The sequence below is a fragment of the Manis pentadactyla genome, chromosome 7, assembly GCF_030020395.1.
Source record: "Manis pentadactyla isolate mManPen7 chromosome 7, mManPen7.hap1, whole genome shotgun sequence".
Classification (NCBI taxonomy): domain Eukaryota; kingdom Metazoa; phylum Chordata; class Mammalia; order Pholidota; family Manidae; genus Manis; species Manis pentadactyla.
In genome coordinates, this window is record NC_080025.1 from 18,108,775 (window position 1) to 18,133,202 (window position 24,428).

The 24,428-nt window shown below is 45.2% G+C and overlaps 1 protein-coding gene and 1 long non-coding RNA gene across 2 annotated transcripts; one reads left to right on the top strand and one right to left on the bottom strand.

The window, feature by feature from the left end:
* Positions 1 to 1,403: 1,403 nt before the first annotated feature.
* On the bottom strand, positions 1,404 to 23,199 carry LOC130684423 (uncharacterized). The gene is made up of 2 exons (XR_008998704.1): positions 23,060 to 23,199; positions 1,404 to 1,634 (listed from the first exon to the last, which is right to left on the bottom strand). It is a non-coding gene; the product is annotated as an uncharacterized LOC130684423 (long non-coding RNA).
* CLDN23 (claudin 23) lies at positions 14,502 to 16,494 on the top strand. The gene has a single exon (XM_036894133.2). The coding sequence runs from the start codon at positions 15,079 to 15,081 to the stop codon at positions 15,955 to 15,957; it is 879 nt and encodes a 292-aa protein (XP_036750028.2). The 5' UTR covers positions 14,502 to 15,078; the 3' UTR covers positions 15,958 to 16,494.
* Positions 23,200 to 24,428: the final 1,229 nt, after the last annotated feature.

A 24,428-nucleotide genomic window follows, 5' to 3' on the forward strand; every position in this document is an offset into this window, starting at 1 on the left:
GATGCCTCCTAGCAGCGCACTGAGCTGTGGGCCCCTTTGCCCACCGAAGTTGCTCACATGACTTCCACCATAAAGTGACTGCAGGAGATGGGAGTTTGTACTAGGTGGTGTCTGAGCCCAGCTGTGCAGGCTGCCAGAGGGCCAGCAGGAGTCCCCTTAAATCAGTCACTGGGAGCCACCGTCCATCTGGAAATGGGGCATGGTGAACAGATTCTTGCCTTACCATAGGGCCGTTCTTCCACAGCTGGGCTTTCTGGCCTTTTTCTCAGGAAGGGTTGATGCAGCAAAGAAAGCTAATAGAGAACCTGGAGACCTGCTTACACAGACAGGTACTAATTGCAGCAGTAATTCATTCCCACCACACCATGATTCGTGCTGTTCGTCACTCACCTTACCATGAACTCAGAAGAGGCTGCTGGAGCAAAGTCCTGGTGTACAATCAGATGGATACTTAGTGCAACCATCCCTCCCTCTTATTACCATAGAGAGTTACCCCCAAGGACTACACTGCTTGGTCATAAATACCTGGAGCAGGTTACCTATTATCATACTGTTTCCTATGCTGGGGAAACCAAACATTCAAACAAAAAACAAACTTGTTTACTGAAATGCATTAACCATCTCTTTTGGCCCAGCAGTCATAGGTGACAGAATTCTGTGGATACAGTTGATTTGTTGAGTGTCTTCTGTGTGCCAGGCACTGAGGATTCCAGGGCAGGGCAGAGCAGAACTTGACGGAAGTTATCCCTGCAGACAGAGATTTACAGCCTAGGTGATGGGGGTAATGAAGGACTGTGGCAAGGGTTAGGGTAGGAGAGGGAGTGTGTGGAAGTACACAGCAGGGAAAGGGAGCAATCTGGGTGGGTGAGAAACCCTCTCAGAGAAAATGGCATCTTAGCAAAGATCCGAAGGGGGCGTGGGATTGGGAAGTGTGGGTAAAATTGCAGTATTTCTAGAATCTTTCAACCAGCTTTAGTGCATCTCCGTATCAGTGGGTAATTACCTGGGCAAGCAAGGGCTTATCTGGACCTGAAAGGTTGGGGGGTGGATTCGCTCACTTCTGCTGCAGCAGGAGAGAGAAAGATGCCAGATGGCCATTTGTAAGCAATACATGGTTTTTTTTTATTGAATGAAACTTTATTTGAAAAATATTCTTAAAATTATAATGCTATGCTTACTTGTGTTAGGCAGGAAAATAGAAATGAGCAGGGTAGAAAGAGAAAAAGGCCAGAAAGTCCACTAAAAAGACCTGAAATTAATCAATCAAAGCTCAAAAAGCCAAGAGCAACTTGGCCTGGAATGTTTGAATATTTCCCAGATAAACGAAGGTACCTCAGCATAGCCCACGTCTTTATTGTGTTAAGCATGCAGGCCCAGTTTACTTTTTAACCTTTACCTGTATGTTGTTTTTTTTCTCCTTCCGGCCCTAATTAAGTAGTTTATAACCTAGGCACCTAATTTAGCATGCAGGCCCAGCCGTAAACAACATAGTGAAAGGCAGGAAGGATTCCATCTTAAGGACTGTATTTTAAATACCCAGGAAATAAAAAATGTAAGATTCTTAACTTACTCTTTAGCAAACAGACAATAACACAGCCCACCTTGGGGGCTGGGCAGGCAAGCTGTTTGATCTGCTCCCAGACCAAGACTCCTGTATCCCAGGGAGAAATCAGAGCAGGAAGTTCCTTGTGTTAATTCTAAGTATTCAAAGACCATCTAACAAGTCTGCACCCCCAGCCCTTAGTCACATTCCTAAAGAATCCTTAAAAGGGGGAACCCCCAGCTTTCCTTCACGCTCCTCTCTCTGAGGTCGCCTGCACTTTCTGAGTGCGTAACCTTTTCACTTTAAACTCTCTATTTTCAACCTTTCAGGGGGTGCTCCACTCTCCGGGGTCACCCGCACTGTCTAGGTGTGTATCCTTTTCATCTTTTCCCAACCTTTCAGGGAGCCTCTTCTCTGGGGCAGCCCACACTTCCCTTTCTCCAATTGTGCTCCTTTTGCCTTTAATAAACTTCTCACTTAAACACACTGTCTCTGCTCCTTTCCAGTAGTAAGTGGTTTGTTACTTTGCTGTGTCATCCTAATCCTTCGAACTCTGGCTTTAACTCACTCTATCCTACCTCAGACCAGTAAGGAGGGGCTGCTGAGAGCTCAGACCTGGGCTTGCAGATTACCGCCGCTTGGGTGGCCGGGACCTGCAGCTCACAGTCATGCTCTTTAGTAACCTGCCTGAAAGTCTCCCTTCTTTACCCATAGGAAGCTTGCAGAACATGATCTCCCTCCATCCAGTGCTCTGCGGCTCCCCCAAAGCCTGGAGTGGGGGGGACTCAGTTCCCACACCATGCAGATCCGAGCAGACGCTGGACGCCAGGTGATGACCCTGGCTTACGGAGTTAGCAGGGGTTGTGCCCCATGCTGAGTAGCTGCTCAATGAACTTCCTCTATTATTCTATTCTGTCATTCCCTAACACTCTCACTTTAATGAATTCCTTCCTTACTTTGTCCTCTGACTTCCCTGTGTCACCGAACCGAACTCTCCCTAACACTTGGATAAGGGAATTGTAATATCAGTTAAATAACAGTAGCTAAACCCAAAAGCGATAAATTAAAATTATTTATTACAGAAACACCTGCAGAGCTGTGCCATGGCTGTGGGTGGTCAGGACCCAGCTGCCGTGAGCTGAATCACACCCGCAGGTCACCCCTGCCTCCTGGGCCCCCACGGTGACACCCTCCTCCTTCCTGGGGGGCCCTGAGGATTCAGGGGATCCCCGGACAGGTTGTGGCCTCCGTGGGCTGCAGGTGGAGCAACAGGAGCAGAAGTGCCACTTGGGAAAGGCTGCAGGTGGGCCTGGGCGTCGGCCAGCGTTTGTCTGATGCTGTCGCCTTCTCTTCTTAGCTTCGTGATGTTTCTCTAGGTCTGCACGGCTGCCTGCCAGCTTTTCTGAGCCTTTTCTCATGCAAGAGGAACTCCCTTTGGTAGAAGGACCTGGTTCTCTCCAATCCTTTGCCTATGTCTTCAGCTATCTTGCTGTGCAGCTGGAGAATCTGAAACTTGGAGTTCCAATTTCTGAACAAGTTGATCAGTTTTTTCTCAATTTCTGCACACCTCTTTTCCTCCTTAGTGATTCTGACAGCCTGAGAAGGTTGCATGACGGTTCTGGTGTCGTTGAAGCAGAATCTGGAGCTTCAGCTCAAGTAGTTGACTCTCTCTTTCCAGCTGTAGGATTTCACACCGCAGAGATGTTTCCTCTGCCTGGAGGGCGGCTGTTTGTTTTCTCAGCTCTTCATTCACTTGCTTTTGTTCCCTCAATGATCTGGCTCTCTCAGGACTTTGTGGGGACACAGGGGAGTCAGCATCGTGCATGTCAGCCTTCAGTGCCGCTTCTGACCCGGGGACGGGGTGTTTGCGGTTTCCCAGTTCCCGCTTTTGTTTGATTTCCAGGCTCCTGCCATCCAGGAGATGTCTCGGGGGCGCAAGTGCGGGGACAGCATGGAGCAGGGTCTCAGCCACTGACAGCAGACGGCGGACTCCCTCTTTCAGGACCTGCTCCGCACGTGCGCTTGACCCCAACAGTCCTTCTTCCTCCTCCTCCTCCTCTTCCTTCAGCTTCTGCCTGCATCTTGCGATGTCCTGGGCGAGCACTTCCGCCCTTTCTGGAAAAGCAGTGTTTCCATCGCAGTCATACAGCTTTTCCTTCCCAAGTTGTTCTGTGATGCACGCAGGGTCGGTTTCTCATCAGTGGCCCTCGGAAGGGTAGGAGGCTGGCTCCCCCGTCCCTTTGCCAGAAGGCCCAGAGTGACCTGAAGGGCCAGCATCAGGTGTGTGGCCACTGCTGCCAAGCTCAGGCTTTGTACGGTGGGAGGACTGGCCCCCCGCGCAGGTGGCCTGCCGGTGTCATCGGCTGGAGTTACTCATTCTGCAGTGTCTCTGCAGTGTCTCCACCGTCTCCAGGTCCTTCGTGGTGGGCAGAACAGCTTCTGCCCTGAGCCCTGGGGCCTCGCGATTTCCATCCTCTGCTTACCAAGAAAAGCAGCCCCACACAACCAGCCACGGTCTCCCAGGGAACCCATGGAGTCCTGTTGGGCGTCCCCAGTTCCCAGCGATCGCCAGGAGAGGCCCCACAGGCGCTCCAGGATCAGCTGGCACGTGGGTCCTGCGGCAGGCAGCTGGCCCTCCGTGGCTGCGGGGCCTCCGCAGCTCTGCCTCCGAGTGCCAGTGTCTGTGGTCGGAGGGGATGGCTCAGAACCCTGCAGAGTTCCGTCGCTAGGGGCAACAGGGACCCTGCCCAGAGGGCAGGGCAGGTGGGGGAGGGCGGTTCTAGAGCCCTGCTCTGCCTCCCTGCTCTGCCGGAGGAAGTGATGTCACCTGCGCAGGCACGCGGGGCAGGAGGGAAAGGCCTCGCCCAGCCGGAGCTCTGACGCTCTAGGCCCACCTGGCCCTGCGGCCGACCTAGGTGACACGACAGGGCCAGGCCAGGCCCCTCTCTGTGTGTGAGGGCCAGTCAGGGCAGAGGTGCTGGGCCACGTTCCAGCTGAGGCCCTATCTCTTGATCTTACGTTGTCTTCTGCCTCAGGGATTTCCACTGCTGTCCACCAGGGTCCCAGCGTCTCCCTCGGCCGAGGCTCCCTCCTCATGTTGGTCACTGTGGGTGTCACGTGAACATGTTCCCAGCCACTGTTTATGGAAGGGCGCACCACCGCCATGATGTCTGCTGCTCAGCCCAGTGGTGGTCTGGGTTTCAGCAGCACATGTCCCCAGACTAAGATGTGTGTGCCCATGCACTTCTCAGGGGTCCCTCAGGAAGGGGTGGTGGCCACACAGAGACAGGCCTGACTGCGTAGCCTGCCTGCGGACGAGGGCTTGGGCCAGCCACGGGGATCGCCATCCTGAGTCGGACTGGGGGCGCTGCTGACACCTCCACCCGGACGGAGTGGGGGTGGGTCAGGAAGCAAGTTCACGTTCACACCCATCACTCAGGGGGCAGTGTGTGTAGTTCAACCCAAGTGTCTGAAGTGCGGGGATCGGGGAGGACCTGACCTCCTGGTCTGCAGCCTTGCTCAGCTTGGTACCCCCATATGTGGGTGCCCAACAGTGAACCAACATCCTGGGCACCACAGAGGTCACCAGAGATCACCTGGCCTTAACCGTGACCTCCCGTGCACTGGGGGCTTCACCAGGTGCAGTGCCAACCCACACCCCTCCCAGGAGGAGTCCATGGGGCTCACTCCCTCTCCCTCCCTGCACAGGACTTGGACACCTTTGCTGTCTGAGGTCAGAGTTGACATCTGCCAGTCATCCTGTGAGGGGTGGACTTGCTCCTGGACAAGGCCAGAAGGGCCTTAATTTCAGATCTGGAAGGTGGTCTTCATCCAGTGTTTTGAACAATGACAGAATTTTATTTTCCAGTTCACTGTTTCTCTCTTCAGCTGTCTAATCTATCCATTAAACTATTAATTTCAGTGTATTTATTTTCATTACCATAGTAGTATTGGTATATGTATAAGTAATAGATAGAATTGGTTCTTTTTCAAATATGCCTGTTTTCTTTTTCTATAGCCTTTCATTACTTGTTCATATTTTAGATTTCTTCTGTTATTTATTAAGAACCCTGTTGTTTTTACTGCTGACTGGTGCTCATGTATGTAGTTGGATTATGTGTTCGGAATCAGCAGGATTTCATCTCTAGGAGTCTTGTGGGGCCTGTGTTGATGATGTTTGTATACAGGGAATACTTGTGTGGGTTTTTTTGTTTCTTTCTTTTTGTTTTTTGTGTCTTTTTTTACCAAGTACCCTAGGACAACTTTGTTCGTTTCCCAGCTTGGGTTTCCTGCTAAAGGTAATGTGAATTCAAAGCCCAGACTGAAAAGGCAGGCCTATGGTCACAAATCCTCAGGGGAGATTATTTTTCCCTACAATCTAGAGCTAAGGTGAAGACCAGTCTCCTTGCCACAGTTTTTTACATGAAGGCTTATTTGTTTCCATCCATGTCTTTCTGGATGTCTAGCCTTCCAGGTCCTGGGTTTATCTGGAGACATTTGTTCTAACTTCTCACTTCACATTGGCCTAAAGCCCTCGTGCACATGTTAAATCCATCTTGACCATCAAAAGGCCCCAAGGTACCCATAGGGTCAGTGCCAGCTAACCTCCCCAGGCTTCTGATTCCTCTTCACGTTTGTTCCCAGGATATTCCTTATACTTAGTCACTCACTCAAGCATTTAAAGGAACTTTATTATCTTTATTTCAGCAGATCTGGGTGTTTTCTTGTAGAAATATCAGAAAACCAGTTCCAGTGTATTTCCAGAAATGAATTACAGATCCTTTTCTGTAATCAGTGCTTTGGGGCTAGAGAGTACTACATTTAGACTGGATGGAATGGACAATACCTGTAAGTCCTGGGAAACATCTGGGTCTGGTAGATTAAGACATAAACATGACAGAAGTGGTGCTGTTGTAAATGCCCTGTAACTTACTTGTTTCAGTGTTAAAGAAGCTGCCTGGGTTCAAATCCCCAAAAGCTACTTAACCACTCTGTGTGTCAGTTCCTTCAGCTTATTATAATAGTTTCCTTCGCAGGGTTATGAGGAACAGATGAGTTCATACACACGCAGTGCTTAGGACAGGGTCTGGCACGGGGCCTTTAAAGGTCCTTCATGCACTGATGATATTTATATTTTATTATTATTAAGGTATTATTGATATGCAGTCTTATGAAGGTTTCACGTGAAAAAAACAATGTAGTTACTACATTCACCCCTATTATCATGTCCTCCCCCATACCCCATTGCAGTCACTGTCCATCAGTGTACTAAGATGCCACAGAGTCATTATTTGCCTTCTCTGCGCTACACTGTCTTCCCCATTAACCCCCCACAGCATGTGTGCCAATCATATTACCTCTCAATCCCCTTCACCCTCCCTCCCCACCAGTCCTCCCCCACACCTCCCCTTTGGTAGCTGCTAGTCCCTTCTTGGAGTCTGAGTCTATTGCTGTTTGTCCTTTAGTTTTGCTTCACTCTTATACTCCACAAATGAGGAAAGTAATTTTGTACTTGTCTTTCTCCACTTCGCTTATTTCACTGAGCATAATGTCCTCCAGCTCCATCTATGTTGTTGCAAATGGTAGGATTTGTTTCTTTCTTATGGCTGAATAGTATTCCATTGTGTATATGTACCACATCTTCTTTATCCATTCATCGACTGATGAACCCTCTGGTTGCTTCCATATCTTGGCTATTGTAAATAGTGCTGCAATAAACATAGGGGTGCATATGCCTTTTTGAATCTGAGAAATTATATTCTTTGTATAAATTCCTAAGAGTGGAATTCCCAGGTCAAATTGTATTTCTATTTTTAGTTTTTTGAGGAACCTCCATATTGCTTTCCACAATGGTTAAACTAGCTTACATTCCCACCAGCAGTGTAGGACGATTCCCCTTTCTCCACATCCTCGCCAACATTTGTTGTTCTTAGTCTTTTCAATACTGGGTATCCTTACTGGTGTGAGGTGATATCTCATTGTGGTTTTTATTTGCATTTTCCTGATAATTAGTGATGTGGAGCATCTTTTCATATGCTTGTTGGCCATCTGAATTTCTTCTTTCGAGAATTCTCTGTTCATATCCTCTGCCCATTTTTTAATAGGGTTATTTGCTTTTTGGTTGTTGAGGCGTGTGAGTTCTTTATATAATTTGGATGTTAACCCCTTGTCGGATATGTCGTTTGCAAATATGTTCTCCCATACTGTAGGATGCCTTTTTGTTCTGTTGATGGTGTTCTTTACTGTACAGAAGCTTTTCAGTTTGATGTAGTCCCGTGTGTTCACTTTTGCTTTTGTTTCCCTTGCTCAAGGAGATGTGTTCAGGAAAAAGTTGCTCATGTTTGTATTCAGGAGATTTTTGCCTATGTTGTCTTCTAAGAGTTTTATGGTTTCATGACTTAGATTCAGGTCTTTCATCCATTTTGACTTTACTTTTGTGTATAGGGATATACAATAATCCAGTTTCATTCTCTTGAATGTAGCTGTCCAGTTTTGCTAACACCAGTTGTTGAAGAGGCTGTCATTTCCCCATTGTATATGCATGGCTCCTTTATCATATATATACTAATTGACCATATATGCTTGGGTTTATATCTGGGCTCTCCAGTCTGTTCCATTGGTCTATGGGTCTGTTCTTGGGCCAGTACCAAATTGACTTGATTGCTGTGGCTTTGTATTAGAGCTTGAAATCGGGGAGCATGATCCCCCCAACTTTATTCTTCCTTCTCAGGATTGCTTTGGCTATTCGGGGTCTTTTGTCGTTCCATATTAATTTTAGAACTATTTGCTCTAGTTCGTTCAAGAATGCTGTTGGTATTTTGATAGGGATTGCATTAAATCTGTAGATTGCTTTAGGCAGGATTGTGGGAATAATATATAAATCAAGGATAGAAATCAAATGTATAATCATATATGACTTGATTATTTTTCCTGCAATTCCTGATAAGTGATCAGAAACAGAGGAAACAAGACCAAAACAGTTTTGGTGACCTAATTGCCCTTGCTATTGTTTCAATACCTTATAAGACGTCACACCCCAGGAGACTGGAGACTCCGAGGATTAAGTTTAGAGTTAGTTAATGGTTGTCTATTAAGTCCCCCACACAGAATTCTATTGTTGTTAACATGTATTTGCTCAATAAACACAAAGGGTGCCCTCTCAGAACCACTGTTGCGCTGTTACGCCTTGAGTTCCCTGGCTGGTCCTTTCAGGTCTTTATGATATCTCATCGCGTCTCCTCCCTTGTCTGTGGGTCAGAAGCAGGGAGGGGACCAACACAGGATGGCCATTTTGACAATATTAATTCTTCCTATCCATGAGCACAGAATGTGTTTCCATTTATTGGTTTCTTCTTTAATTTCTCTCATGAGTGTCTTGTAGTTTTCAGAGTATAGGTCTTTCACCTCCTTGGTTAGGTTTATTCCTAGGTATTTTATTCCTTTTGTTGCAATTGTGAATGGAATTGTTTTCCTGATTTCTTTTTCTGCTAGTTCATCATTAGTGTATAGGAATGCAGAAGATTTCTGCATATTAATTTTGTATCCTGCAACTTTGCTGAATCCAGACATTAGATCTAGTAGTTTTGGAGTGGATTCTTTAGGGTTTTTTATGTACAATATCATTTCATCTGCAAACAGGGACAGTTTAACTTCTTCCTTGCCAATCTGGATGCCTTTTATTTCTTTATGTTGTCTGATTGCAGTGGCAAGGAGACCTCCAGAACTATGTTGAATAAAAGTGGAGAGAGTGGGCATCCTTGTCTTGTTCCCAATCTTAAAGGAAAGGCTTTCAGCTTCTCACTGTTAAGTACAATGTTGGCTGTGGGTTTGTCATATATGGCCTTTATTATGTTGAGGTCTTGCCCTCTATACCCATTTTGTTGAGAGTTTTTATTGTGAATGAATGTTGAATATTCTCAAATGATTTTTCAGCATCTATGGAGATGATCATGTGGGTTTTGTCCTTCTTTTTGTTGATGTGGTGGATGACGTTGATGGATTTTCAAATGTTGTACCATCCTTGCATCCCTGGAATAAGTCCTACTTGATCATGATGGATGATCTTTCTGATGTATTTTTGAAGTCAGGTTGCTAATATTTTGTTGAGTATCTTTGCATCTATGTTCAGCAGGGATATTGGTCTATAATTTTCTTTTCTTGTGGTGTCTGCCTGGTTTAGGTATTAGGGTGAAGCTGCCCTCATAGAATGAGTTTGGAAATATTCCCTCCTCTTCTATTTTTTGGAAAACTTTAAGGAGGATGGATATTAGGTGTTCACTAAATGTTTGATAAAATTAAGCGGTAAAGCCATCTGGTCCAGGAGTTTTGTTCTTAGGTAGTTTTTTGATTACCAATTCGATTTCATTGCTGGTAATTGGTCCGTTCAGATTTTCTGTTTCTTTCTGGGTCAGCCTTGGAAGGTTGTATTTTTCTAGAAAATTGTTCATTTCTTCTAGGTTATCCAGTTTGTTAGCATATAGTTTTTCATAGTATTCTCTCATAATTCCCTGTATTTCTGTGGTGTTGGTAGTGATTTTTCCTTTCTCATTTTTGATTCTGTTTAGGTGTGTAGACTCTTTTTTTTTTCTTGATAAGTCTGGCTAGGGGTTTATCTATTTTGTTTATTTTCTTGAAGAATTAGCTCCTGCTTTCACTGATTCTTTCTATTGTTTTATTCTTCTCTGTTTTATATATCTCTGCTGTAATCTTTATTATGTTCCTCCTTCTATTGATTTGGGCCTCGTTTGTTCTTTTTCTAGTTTCATTAATTGTGAGTTTAGACTGTTCATATGGGATTGTTCTTCTTTCCTGACATAGGCCTGTATTGCAATATACTTCCCTCTTAGCACAGCCTTTGCTGCATCCCACAGATTTTTGCAGTGTTGAATTGTTGTCATTTGTCTCCAAAAATTGCTTGATCTCTGTTTTAATTTGGTCATTGACCCATTAGTTATTTAGGAGCATGTTGTGAAGCCTCCGTGTGTTTATGGGCTTTTTCATTTTCTTTGCATAATTTATTTCTACTTTCATACCTTTGTGGTCTGAGAAGCTGGTTGGTACAATTTCAGTCTTTTTGAATCTACTGAGGCTCTTTTTGTGGCCTAGTATTTGATCTAATCTTGGAATGTTCCATGTGCACTTGAGAAGAATGTGTATCCTGCTGCTTTTGGGTGGAGAGCTCTGTAGATGTCTGTTTGGTCCATCTGTTCTAATGTGTTGTTCAATGCCTATGTCTTCTTACTGATTTTCTGTCTGGTTGATCTGTCCTTTGGAGTCAATGGTGTGTTGAAGTCTTACAAAATGAATGCAGTGCATTCTATTTCCCCTTTTAATTCTGTTAGTATTTGTTTCACATATGTAGGTGCTCCTGTATTGGGTGCATAGATATTTATAATGGTTATATCCTCTTGCTAAATTGACCCCTTTATCATTATGTAATGTCCTTCTTTGTCTTTTATGACTTTCTTTGTTTTAAAGTCTATTTTGTCTCCTTTGTCTCCTGATTTTTTTCTCCTTATTAGTTGCAAGAAATATCTTTTTCCATCCCTTCACTTTAAGTCTGTGCATGTCTTTGTGTTTAAGTGAGTCTCTTGTAGGCAGCATATAGATGGGTCTTGTTTTTTTATCCATTCAGTGACTCTGTGTCTTTTGATTGGTGCATTCAGACCATTTACATTTAGGGTGATTATCGATCGGTATGTACTTATTGCCATTGCAGGCTTTAGATTCTTGGCTACCAAAGGTTCAAGGGTAACTTCCTTACTGTCTAAGAATCTAATTTAACTCACTTTGTATGCTATTAAAAATACAATCTAAAGGTTCTATTTTTTTTCTCCTCCTTTTTCTTCCCCCTCCATTCTTTATATATCAGGTCTCATATTCTTAGGTACACTTCCATTTATAGCAGTCCCTCCAAAATACACTGTAGAGACGGTTTTGGGAAGTAAATTATCTTAGTTTTTGCTTATCTGGAAATTGTTTAATCCCTCCTTCAAATTTAAATGATAATCTTGCCAGATAGAGTATTCTTGGTTCCAGGCCCTGCTTCATGGCATTTAATACATCATGCCACTCCCTTCTGGCCTGTAAGGTTTCTGTTGAGAAGTCTGGTGATAGCCTGATGGTTTTTCCTTTGTATGTGATCTTACTTCTCTCTCTGGCTTCTTTTAATAGTCTGTCCTTATCCTTGATCTTTGCCATTTTCATTATTATATGTCTTGGTATTGTCCTCCTTGGGTCCCTTGTGTTGGGAGATCTGTGCACCTCCATGGCCTGAGAGACTATCTCCTTCCTCAGATTGGGGAAGTTTTAAGCAATTACTTCCTCAAAGACACTTTCTATCCCTTTTTCTCTCTATTCTTCTTCTGGTACCCCATAACACGAATGTTGTTCCGTTTGGATTGGTCACACAGTTCTCTCAGTATCTTTTGTTCCTAGAGATCTTTTTTCTCTCTGTGCCTCAGCTTCTTTGTATTCCTCTTCCCTAGTTTCTATTTCATTTATCATTTCCTCCACCATATCTAATCTACTTTTAATACCCTCCATTGTGCTCTTCAACTATTGGATCAACATCCTAAATTCGTTCCTGAGTTTTTGAATATTTTTCTGTACCTCCATAAGTATGTTTATGATTTTTATTTTGAAATCACTCTCAGGAAGATTTATTAATTCAATCTCACTCACTCTTTTCTGTGGTGTTGAGATTTTGCTTTTGACCAGGTTCCTTTAACACTTCATATTTGTATGTGGTGCCCTGTAATGCCCAGAATCTCTACTCTCTGGAGCTGCTCAGCCCCTGGAGTGGTGTCAGGGGTCGCAGGAGAGTGGTGCTGGTGCCTGGGGGGAGGAAAGAGCTGTTTCCTATTTCCTGGCTGTTATGCCTGTCTCCGCTGCCAGAACCAGTGGGCTGAACACACAGGTGTAACCTGCTTTGTGTTTGTAGCTGCCATAGGTGGAACTTCCCTCTGGCTGGCCTGACGGCAGGACAGGGTTTGCTGGTTTCCAAGACAGGTGTGGGCTGGCTGGAAGGAAGGCGCAGCAGGCTGCAAAGCACTGTGGGGGGGCCTTGGAGCTGCGTAGCCAGCCAGGGGAATGGAGTGCCAGAAGATCCTGAAAGTTCCCAACCTGCTTGGCAGAGTACACCTGGACAATTTTGTCTACCTGTCCTTTCTTCTGAGCAGTAAGCTCTGTGCAATCCTTGCCCCTTTAGCAGCCCTCTTGCTTTTAGGAAGTCTCTTAGACTGCCTTCACAGAGCAGCTGGATATGGATCCCTGTTTTCCACAAGCAGCTGGAATCTCAGTCTCTCCAGGTATTCTGCCTGTCTTAGCTTTCCAACCCCACTAATCACCAGAGCACCATGCAATGTAGGTTCATATTCCCAGAGCAGATCTCCAGGGCTATGTGCTCAGCAGTCCCAGGCCTCCACTCCCTTCATGTTCTATTTCTCTTCCTCCCGCCAGTGAGCTGGGGCAGGGAAGGGCCTGGGTCCCGCTGGGTCATGGCTTTGGTACATTACCCTGTTCTGTGAGGTCTCTTCTTTTCTCCAGGTATATGCAATCTGGCGTAGCCTTCTTTCCTGTTGCTCTTTCAGGATTAGTTGTATTAGTTATATTTTCATATTATATGTGGTTTTAGGGGGAGGTCTCTGTCTCACCTCTCCCACTGCCATTTTTAATCTTCAATACAAACTTCAAACTTCAAACTTATTTCTCCCTTTGGCTGATTTGCTACAAATGGATGAGCTTTGAGGACGTTATGCTAAGTGCAATAAGGCAGGCATAAATACCATGATTCCCCTTACATGAAGTATGTAGACTTCTCAAATTCACAGACAGAAAGTATTGGTGGCCAGGAGTTGGAAGCATAAGGGTGGTAGTGGAATGGGAAGTTACTAGTAAAATGGGTAGAGTTTCAGTTTGGGAAGATGAAAAAGTTCTGGAGATGGATGGTGGTGATGGTAGCACAATATGGATGTACTTAATGCCAGTGAGCTGCACACTTAAAAATGGTTGAGATGCTAAGTTCTGCATTAGGTGTATTTTACGATTTTTTTTAATTTAAAAAATTTCAAAAAACAAACATACTGATACTTATACTTCATATTGTCCACTCTAGAATGTTCAAAATTATTTCAAACCAATGCTTAATTAACTTTGACTTTTAGAAGTCGTTTTCATTTTAACCACCTATAAAGGCAATAGACTTCCATTGTAAGAGATACGGAAAATGAGAAAAATACTGTTCAAGGAAAATTTTTAGAAAAAAGTAAAATCATGACTCTCACACAAATATAACGTGAACATTTGTCAAATATTTTATTTAACATTATTAATAAAGGAAACAGTATGATGTTACAAGCTGTTCAGAGATGCAAGGAACACATACACCGTTTAGGCAAACAGGCATGGTAAAATGTATTTACAAATCAGTGTCAAACTGGTAACTATCCATTGGGCGATGATCATTTACATTCGACTGGCAACTCATTTGCATTCCTGTGGACCAGAGTTACTTGCAATGCTACAAGTTTTCTACAGTTTATAGAAATAGCTCGAAGACTGAAAGGTCACAGGACCCTGTATACTTAGATAAACCTGAAAAGTGAGTTAGGCAGGCCAGCCAGTAACACCGCTCCCATTTTCGTCTGCTTCAAAATCTCTCCCAAAGCTAAAAGAAGAAAATAAAATTCTCGGTGACCCCTCACTCCAGATACACACTCGCTTTGCATCTTTCTAGTCAAGCTTAATGCGGAGTACGCAGCCTTGCTAAGCACACTGAAAGGGATGATTAAACCGAACATGGGCCACACTGGGGGACACTCTCGGCCGCGGGGCGGGCCCTCCGGCTACACCTGACGGCGCATCATTCGGCGCGGGGCGCTTGCGCCGCGCCCTCGGCCGCGAGTGGTTGCGAGTCCACAGCACAGAACTTCGAGGTGCCATCGGATCCCCACTGGCTGTGGAGGGAAGACAGGCTACATCCTCAGGGCCGACGGGCAGGGACTGGACAAAAACTTTTGACAACCAAGATCCGCCGAACGCTGGGAAGCGGCGCCGCCTGGAGCGGGGCGCGGCCGTCCGGGCGGCACCGCCTCTTCCCTTGCCCAAGAGCCGGGGGCGGGGCGACCTTTGCTCGGCCCGGAGCAGCGGGGTTACGGCGCGGGGTATCGGCGCCGGCGGAGCCCGTAGCCCCGCGAGCGCCCGCGCCGCGCCGCGCCGCTCCCTGCTCGCGCCTCCCGCCACGCCCACCAGGGCAGGTTTGCTGCGCGGCCGACCCTGGACGCCTGCACCCGGCCCGTGGTTTCGGTCAGACACGCCCACAAGCTGGTTTCGACTGGGGACGGCCGCCGGCGGGGGGCGCGGAGCGGCCGGGACGCGAACAGGCAGCTGGGCGAGCCGCGCAGTGGGGACGGTCCTGCGCCGGCGACGGAGAGCGGCGCGCAGGACCCCGGCCGCGGCGACGCCCGCACTGACTTCCCGGGGCCGGAGGAGCCCAGGGCGCGTGAGGGCCTGAGACCGCCCGGCAGGTGCGTGGGATGCGGACGCCGGTGGTGATGACGCTGGGCATGGTGCTCACGCCCTGCGGGCTGCTGCTCAACCTGACGGGCACGCTGACGCCCGGCTGGAGGCTGGTGCAGGGCTTCCTCAACCAGCCGGTGGACGTGGTGCTGTACCAGGGCCTGTGGGACATGTGCCGCGAGCAGAGCAGCCGCGAGCGCGAGTGCGGCCAGCCGGACGAGCTGGGCTACTTCGCGGCCGAGCCGGTGCACGTGGCGCGGGGGCTCATGGTCACGTCGCTGGCCACCACGGCCCTGGGGCTGCTGCTGGCGTCGCTGGGCGTGCGCTGCTGGCAGGACGAGCCCCACTTCGCGCTGGCCGGCCTCTCGGGCTTGGTGCTCTTCACCTCGGGCCTCTTCAGCCTCATCCCGGTCTCCTGGTACAACCACTTCTTGGACGACCGCGCGGTCCTGCCCGCGCCGGCCAGCCCGGTCACGGTGCAGGTCGGCTACAGCCTGGTGCTGGGCTACCTGGGCAGCTGCCTGCTGCTGCTGGGCGGCTTCTCGCTGGCGCTCAGCTTCGCGCCCTGGTGCGAGGAGCGCTGCCGCCGCTGCCGCAAGACGTCCCCGCGCTGCCCGCGCCGCAGCAGCGTCATCACCTTGCAGGTCGACTGGCCCGAGCCCGCGCTGCCGCCCGCCATCAAGTACTACAGCGGCGGCCAGCACCAGCCGCGGCCCGCCGAGCTCGGCGCCGCCCGCAAGCCCAGGGCCGGCTTCCCTATGCCGCGGCCGCCGCCCAAGGCCTACGCCAACCCGGCGGACGTGCTCCACGGGGAGAGGGCGGCCGACTCCAGCGGCGCCTCCTTGAGCAGCGCCGGCACCTGCCGCGGTTCGCTGCCCTGCGACTCCGACCTGTAGACGGCGCGCTCGGGCCGGGCTACATCTGAACAAGGACTGGCCCCACCGCGGCCCAATCTTGAACTTGTCTGTAGCCTTGTCGCTGGAAGCGTCTCGTTGGGAGTCGGAACAAAGGACACGTTCGTGTAACTGGTTTGGAGGGCGACCTTCCTGTGGCCTAACCAGACTCCTCGGACAGTTAGCTCAGGTTGGGTTTGGTATCTTCCTGTAGTTTTCCTCCCCAGAGGGATCGGGGTCCTCTTGCGGAGTGCCAGGCTGGTCCTACATAAGTTTAGGGGAAGGAGATGGAGAAAGGGTGACTTTGCATCGTTTTGGCCCGGACAGTAACAAAGAAGACATCAGTCAGCAAATAGAGGTTCAGAAACGATTTAACACCTTGAAACAACCACATTCAGAAGTGCCGGTGACCTTTGCACAAATCTAATCACATTTTTCTTTTTCCTGCTGTGTAATTTTCAAGCAAATGCTCAGGAGATCAATATATTTCTGGCTGTGTTTGAATGAGGCTCATAAAATAAAGGTAGAGCCATGCAAATACCAGCAGCTTTAGAAGCTTTTATGGAATGAAATAACCTGATTAATTCATATTTATATTTCTTCATGTATAAATAGGATTTGGGTTTTTTTTTTTTCACTTACTTTTGATGTGAAAGTTGAGGTCACGCTAGACTTGCTCTCCTAGAAGCCAGAGGATTCTCTCTATATACCCTATATTGCTGTATTCTTCACAACCTCACCGGGGACATAGGGGACTATAGATTAAATATTTGGTACCCATTAATCCCATTAAGTTGAGGTACAGTGTATATATATATCTTATTTACACTTACAATTTGAAGATGAGTTTCAGTATACCCACAAAAGCTTTTTTTGTCTCCAGTGCAACCTCCAGGAGTTTAATCATTCATTACTAACAACTTCCTGGCTACCTAAGCACTGTTTCTGAAATCTAGCACTGAGATCTTTGCACTGCTTAGTTTAAGATTACTAAAAGGAGCCAGCCAGCCCCACTTAAATCCCTGATTGCTCTATTTTCAGGTTCGTGCTGTTTTCTGTGCAAAGCCAAGTCTATTGTTGAAAAAACTAGAAGCACCAGTTTCCACATGAGATGAGACTGGAAATCTTTTCCTCTTGTACCAGTGTTGCCTAAAATCCCAGGTAGGCAGCTATGTGTTCGGTGAGCCAGGCTAAACTTCCTGCAGAGCCCGCTCTAATTCCAGGTGGTTGATTTAAGGGTGTCTTAATCTGAACTGAATCTCATCTTTAAAGTAAACCATTGGTAGCCAAGTCAGAGGTAGGAACATTCACCGAGTAAGCACTGACAACAGAGAGCTATAGCAGAGCTAACTAAACAAGCAGTGCGTGCACTTGTTAGGCGTGGGAGGGATAATAGCTGTTCAATTCCCTAGACATCATGTCACAGTGTCCTGAAATCACCTTTTTTTGTTTGTTTGTTTTTGGGGTATCAAACTTCAAATTGCAGGCATATCACTTGGGGTGCTCTTTCAAATGCAAATTATGATGTGGTGGGGGTGTGTCTGGGTGAGGCCTGAAACTGATTTTCTAACCTGGCCCAGGAGACACTAAGGCTGGTGGCTCTTGGCCCTTGCTGGGGCTGCGCCTCTCTCAGATTTCCATCCCAGCTGGCAGCGCATACCAGCCCTTTGAGAGCTTGCTGCCCAGAAGAGTTAGGGGACTTGCTCTAGGGAGCAGAGCCAGCATGCAGAAAAGACGACACTGCTTTCTCAGCTCATACCTGGAAAGGCAGGCGTCAGGGGTCTTGCCTTTTGTCCAGACCTAGCAGCGAACACAAAGGTAGTGGACTTCTGGCAAATGCTGAATTCACTCTGGATCTGGTGTTGGGGAGAAAGAAATTTCCTCCCTCCCTCGAGGTTCTTCTAGCTGGTCTAAGAATCATATTGACCTGAGATTAACAGGAGAAAAAAAAATTAATTATGTGTTTAAGAACAGGGAAGCCCTAGACGTGAGTTCCAAAGACAGGGAGAAAGAATGAGGTGTGTGTGTCATCCTGAACCAAGGAGAAGGAGGGCAGGGGCATGAGACTACAAAGGAAAAGGAATGTAATTCACAGGAATATGAGAAGTAAATGCTTGATAAACAAATGTATGATGGGCCACACTGTCGGGGGTGGGGTGCACAGAGAGGAATTTTAACAGATCTGGCCACTTCCCTCCCTCTCTACCACACCTAGTTTATATTATAATATTGTTATCTAAGGTGCTAGACTCTATCTAAATTCTGTTTATGCAGTTCGGGAAGTGGGAGGTCAAAGTTTCTTTCTGAGTCTTTTTGGGCCTTGGTGTTTTTCAGCTCAATGATCTGCATGTCCCAGTGGCACATCCTGGGGTGGCCTGCCCTTGGTCCCAGGAGTTCCCTTCTCTGAAGCTTCCCTGGCAGTTTCGTATTAAAAATCGAGGTGACAGATGTTCAATCTCATTGAATTGAATAGGTCAGTTCAGTTGAACGATGATGCAGGCATGTTCCCTAAATTAGGCTTATGGTTCAAGTAATCAGGTATTAAGTAACAGAGATTTCTATGGAAACAAAAGAAAAAGGTTAATGTTTAGAGCAAATGATGAGCCCAGTGTCTGAGTCCCGGACGCGGCCAGTGAGATTTCTGGATGACAGGCTCGAAGCATCTTCAGACACTGAGCACGGGTAGTGGTGATCTGGCAGTGGTCCTGGTTTGTGGTTCAAGTGTCTCTGGTGATGGTTTTGAATGGCCCAAACGGCAGCAGGCAGGAAGATTGTCTAATCACAGGCTGTTGCAGAGATTCCTCTAAACTTCATAACAAAACATTCACCTTCAGTTTCCACAGCTTCAGGAAAAAGGGCGGTTTTAGTTCTCAGTGATTCCAAGTCACAAGGATGGGAGAACAACTGAAAACATTAGCTTGGAGAGTAAGAGCTAGACATTGGAGGAAACTAGAATTCAGGATCCAGTCCAGTTCACAGTGAGCAGGATTAGACTGAGAATCCATAAAGGTGTATTATTGAGACATAATTTTTCCCTTTAATATCACCCACATATTTATTACAGGTAGCCATGTGAAGACGACTTTGTACAATATGTTTAGCTTCAAAACACTTGGTCTGTTGTTTATATAAGTGCAGCAAGAATAGCAATATGATCATACAGGCTCTGTTAAATGTCCTTTGCTGGAACTCTTCTAAGGAATTTCAGATTTAACTTTCAAAGGCCTCTAAAGGCCAGGAAAGCCAGCCAAGGACTTGCCCTCAGATTTTCCTGCAATGCCTGTACTTCTGGAGTAAAATAGTAACTGTAAATGACAAAAGACTTAACATTGACACTGGTGGTTAAAGATCTGGTAGGAGTTTATCATCAATTGACAAGCAAATATGGTTATTTCCTTATTATATAACATTTCAGTAACTATAATTGTAAGTGGTAACATACCAGGGCATAAACAGATTTCTAGGAGCTTCATATAATTTCTAGAACACATTTTAATAACATATTTCTACACAAATATAATCCAAAATTTAGCATCATTTAATTGACAATGTTTCCCATATAATTTAAGGTAACAAATAGATAAGCTTAATTTTGTTAAAATCTCTCTTTTGTAAGAAAATTCTGAGATATGTTCCAGGGCCCCTATGGAAAATCTCAAGTTAACTAGAGCTAAAAAGGACTTTTAGAATTTGATTTTGTGAAGTTTTCAACAATATCAAAAGGTTTGTACTAAGTAAGATCACAGATTATCATGAAATCAGTACTTATTCATTAAGCTGGGCAAAACTTTTCTCTTTCAACGTTAAGATTTTTGTTTCCTTGAGTATCAAAGATCTGATTCAGACAACATGAAGCACAACAGGTTATTCTGATAAAACAACTGGGAAAACTTTACAGTCTATTGATATTTTAAAAGTAGACCAATAATCAAGGAAACTTTGTCCTTTTAACAGAAAGCAGAATTCTAGTCTTGTGGCATTAAAACTTCATTTACTTCACTCTCACAGAGATTGACCACATATTAAATTCCTTTTTCACAAGAAACCTACAACTTTCTTTTTTTTATTTTTTATTTTTTTATAATTTTGGTATCGTTACTCCACAATTATGAGGAACATTATGTTTAATAGACTCCTCCCATCACCAAGTTCCCCCCACATGCCCCATTGCAGTCACTGTCCATCAGCCTAGTAAGATGCTGTAGAATCACTACTTGTCTTCCCTCTGTTGTACAGCCCTCCCCATGCCCCCCCACCTTATACATGCTAATCGTAACACCCCCTTTCTTCCCCCCTCCTTATCCCTCCCTCCCCACCTGTCCTCCCCAGTCCTTTTCCCTTTGATAACTGTTAGTCCATTCTTGGGTTCTGTGAGTCTTCTGGTGTTTTGCCCCTTCAGTTTTTCCTTTGTTCTTATACTCCGCAGATGTGTGAAATCATTTGATACTTGTCTTTCTCCGCCTGGCTTATTTCACTGAGCATAATACCCTCTAGCTCCATCCATGTTGTTGCAAATGGTAGGATTTGTCTTCTTCTAATGGCTGAATAATATTCCATTGTGTATATGTACTACATCTTCTTTATCCATTCATCTACTGATGGACACTTAGGTTGCTTGCATTTCTTGGCTATTGTAAATAGTGCTGCGATAAACATAGGGGTGCATCTGTCTTTTTCAAACTGGGCTGCTGCATTCTTAGGGTAAATTCCTAGGAGTGGAATTCCTGGGTCAAATGGTGTTTCTATTTTGAGTTTTTTGAGGAACCTTCATACTGCTTTCCACAATGGCTGAACTAATTTACATTCCCACCAGCAGTGTAGGAGGGTTCCCCTTTCTTCACATCCTCGCCAACATTCGTTGTTGTTTGTATTTTGGACGGTGGCCATCCTTACTGGTGTGAGGTGGTATCTCATTGTGGTTTTAATTTGCATTTCTCTGATAACTAGCGATGTGGAGCATCTTTTCATGTGTCTGTTGGCCATCTGAATTTCTTCTTTGGAGAACTGTGTGTTCAGCTCCTCTGACCATTTTTAATTGGATTATTTGCTTTTTGTTTGTTGAGGTGCGTGAGCTCTTTATATAATTTGGATGTCAACCCTTTATTGGATCCGTCATTTATGAATATATTCTCCCATACTGTAGGTTGCCTTTTTGTTCTATTGGTGGTGTCCTTTGCTGTACAGGAGCTTTTCAGATTCATGTAGTCCCACTTGTTCATTGTTGCTTTTGTTTCCCTTGCCCGGGGAGACATGTTCATGAAGAAGTCACTCATGATTATGTCCAAGAGATTTTTGCCTATGTTTTTTTCTAAGAGTTTTATGGTTTCATGACTTACATTCAGGTCTTTGATCCATTTTTAATTTACTTTTGTGTATGGGGTTAGACAATGATCCAGTTTCATTCTCTTACATGTAGCTGTCCAGTTTTGCCAACACCAGCTGTTGAAAAGGCTGTCATTTGCCCATTGTATGTCCATGGCTCCTTTATCATGTATTAATTGACCATATATGTTTGAGTTAATATCTGGACTCTCTATTCTGTTCCACTGGTCTGTGGGTCTGTTCTTGTGCCAGTACCAAATTGTCTTGGTTACTGTGGCTTTGTGGTAGAGCTACAACTTTCTTTTTATATTCAGATTTTTTCCTAAGTTTTCCCTCTTTAAATAACCAGGCTTTCATCTTTAAGACAAAATTACTTATTTGACCATTAACAAAACTACTTTCTATACCTAAAGCCCATACCCTAACTTTTCTTGCTTATGGAGATGTTTCCCTTATTATTTTGAATAGCTTTAATTAGAATTAAAAACCCTTTGAAACTTTAATTTCTGGCCAAAACTAAGTAAGCAATTGTGAACTGTTACAGGAGCATTCTTTAGATGGGCATATTTATGAATACAGTCCATAATATCTAGAAACGTCCTTGTTCGCAGAACCATCTTTCATTACCTGCAAAACATGTTTACTTACAGACCCAAATTATCTTTAGTTTCTCTGAACTTATTAGCATACCAAAACTTTAAGGGTTCTGGTAACCAAAAAAGATTTTCAAGCTGTTTTATGTACATATACTTTAACACATAATTATTGCTGAAAGTTTACCTCTTAAACCTATTTAGTTTCTTTGCTCCCAACAAACTATGTCTAGATTATTCATAAAAGCTTCCTAAGTCTTCAAAGTCAGCCTTCCTCATAAGCCTTTTTTTGAAATATTTTAACTGATAACATCAATTTAAATGACTTTAAGTAAACCCAGGCAAAATAAAGTTTTAAAATTCTAATGCTGATAACCTTAAAGACCTGTCTATTTTAATTAAAACAAACGTAAACTAGTTTAGTTTACCAGAGACTATTCATATCATATGAACATGAAAAACAGTTGTGTTCATTTCTATCAGAATTTGGTAGTTTTGGAATGCCCAGTTCTTACAAGCACTTGTCTTTAAATCAATTAATTTTAGCAATACCATCCGGAGGTAAGGACACATACACAGACATACAAATGGCGGCAAACAAAGATTTTCTAGTTGCTAATATGTGTGAAGATTATATTTACCCAATTTCTATTTTCTGAGTACTTCCTTTTTTTTCCTCTGATGAGAACCTTTTTCCTGAAGTTTGTATTTTAAAGGTCCTTACGAAGATGGAGGTAGAAAATTTGTATCACAAAAGTACAGGAAGTACCCAGGTTTCCTTTCAAGGTTGAGGCCTGGGGCAGCACGGGGAAGCTGGGGGGACTTAACTTGCCTATATTATCAGAGGTCTGTCATTTCGTATTTGAATGTTTCCTTTCATTAAGTCCAAGACAGTCTTGTTTGCAAATGTCCTCATCTTTCACAATATTAACAGGCATTTTAAGATGAATAGGCAAGGCCTCATTTTTAGGTAGAGATAACCTGGGCTTTGAATTGCTTTTAGACTCCCCATTTCATGTCTTCTGAGGACTCGGTTTGCATTAACAAGGACTGATATATCCATCTGCCTCTGTTGAAATGTTTTTCTCTCCCTCTGGGGACATTTAGCTTAAGGGAGAAGCCTAAAAAAAAAAATTCTTTCAGTATCTGAATATCAATTTCCAGTTTGGCAAAAATGCTTTCATAGTTACTAAATTCCCCTAAAAATATTCTCAGATTTCAGCTGGGACACACAGTAAGAATTTCTGGAAGTAGTAGCCCCAAGGACCCCTCCAAAGGGGATGCAAAAGATGCAAGATCTTGAGTTACTCCCAAAGAAAACCCACAACCTGCATGTGCCTGGCAGGCAGGAAGCCAAGGTGAGCAAGAAGGCAAAAGCTATTCCAGTGGGTCTGGATTTTCAAAAGAAGGGGCATCAGGAAATCCCATGTCCGCCCTCAGCCAGCCCCAGACACTGGTGCTCTATTGATCTTCGCAGGAGGGCCTACCAGAACTTTCTAGCACCTGTTTGCTCTTTGATGGGGTTCTGAGTCACTGATCTTTTTAACTCCCCTCTAAATTTGGTAGGATCTTCTGAAAGTGGAGGTAAGAGGGCTTTATAATTTAAAATTGCTGCTGTCCAGGGGACATGAAAATCCAGTTTTTTCCTCAGTAGAAAGTTGAGGTTACGTTTGCAAAGGACATTGTGTGGGAATGCCTGACGCTGGTAGAGCCGGGTGACAGGGCACCCGAAAGCGGAAGCAAACTGGGCCTTGCTGCCAGTGTCAGATGCCTATTAAAGTCACTCCCCGGCTTTCAGCATTTACATGAGTAACCTGCCTTCTTCAGGCAGAGAGATTTGGTTGGTTTTCCCTGTAGGGAAAGGAAGTTAAAACAGGCATATGGGGCTAGATTTTAAGGGGAATTTATGTTGTATGTGGACATTAATTTTTATTTGAAGCCTGATTTCAGTTCCTTCATTGTCAAGGGAATCCCTAAGGTTGGACGCTATAATAATAAGACAATTGAGAGCTCTTCCCTAAGGAATTTTTTTTCTTTAAAGTTCAGCCAATTTAAAGGATCCATTATCTGGCCATTGATGAGTAGGATCTCAATAGCAACTCAAACCAATATGCCTTTCTATGGAAGGACCCAGAAGGAACTTTCTAGGCTTAAACTAAGGATGCAAGGGGCGTCCCTAGAGGGCATAGATGACACAGGCCCCACAATCCACAGAGTTCACTCCCATAGCCTAAGAAAGCAGATATGCTTGCACAGGTGGTAAGGATGGTGTGGTGGGAACGGTGTTCCGGTCTCACAAATGCTGGGTCGCCTCCCGTCACAGACCTGCTAACTGTGGGCGATACAGGAATGGAGCTTCTGCAGCACAGACAAGCAACCAAGGTTGAGATGGTAAGAGTCCCTTAGGGGTTGGGACCTCTTAGAACAAACTCCCTGAGAGCTGACAAAGAACAGATTTTCAGATCCACAGCCTCTAGGGGCTGCCCGCCAGATGCACCCCTGGATGTGCTCCGTCTGGGTTGCAGAGGCCAGAGAGAATATTCTCAATGGCCACAAAGC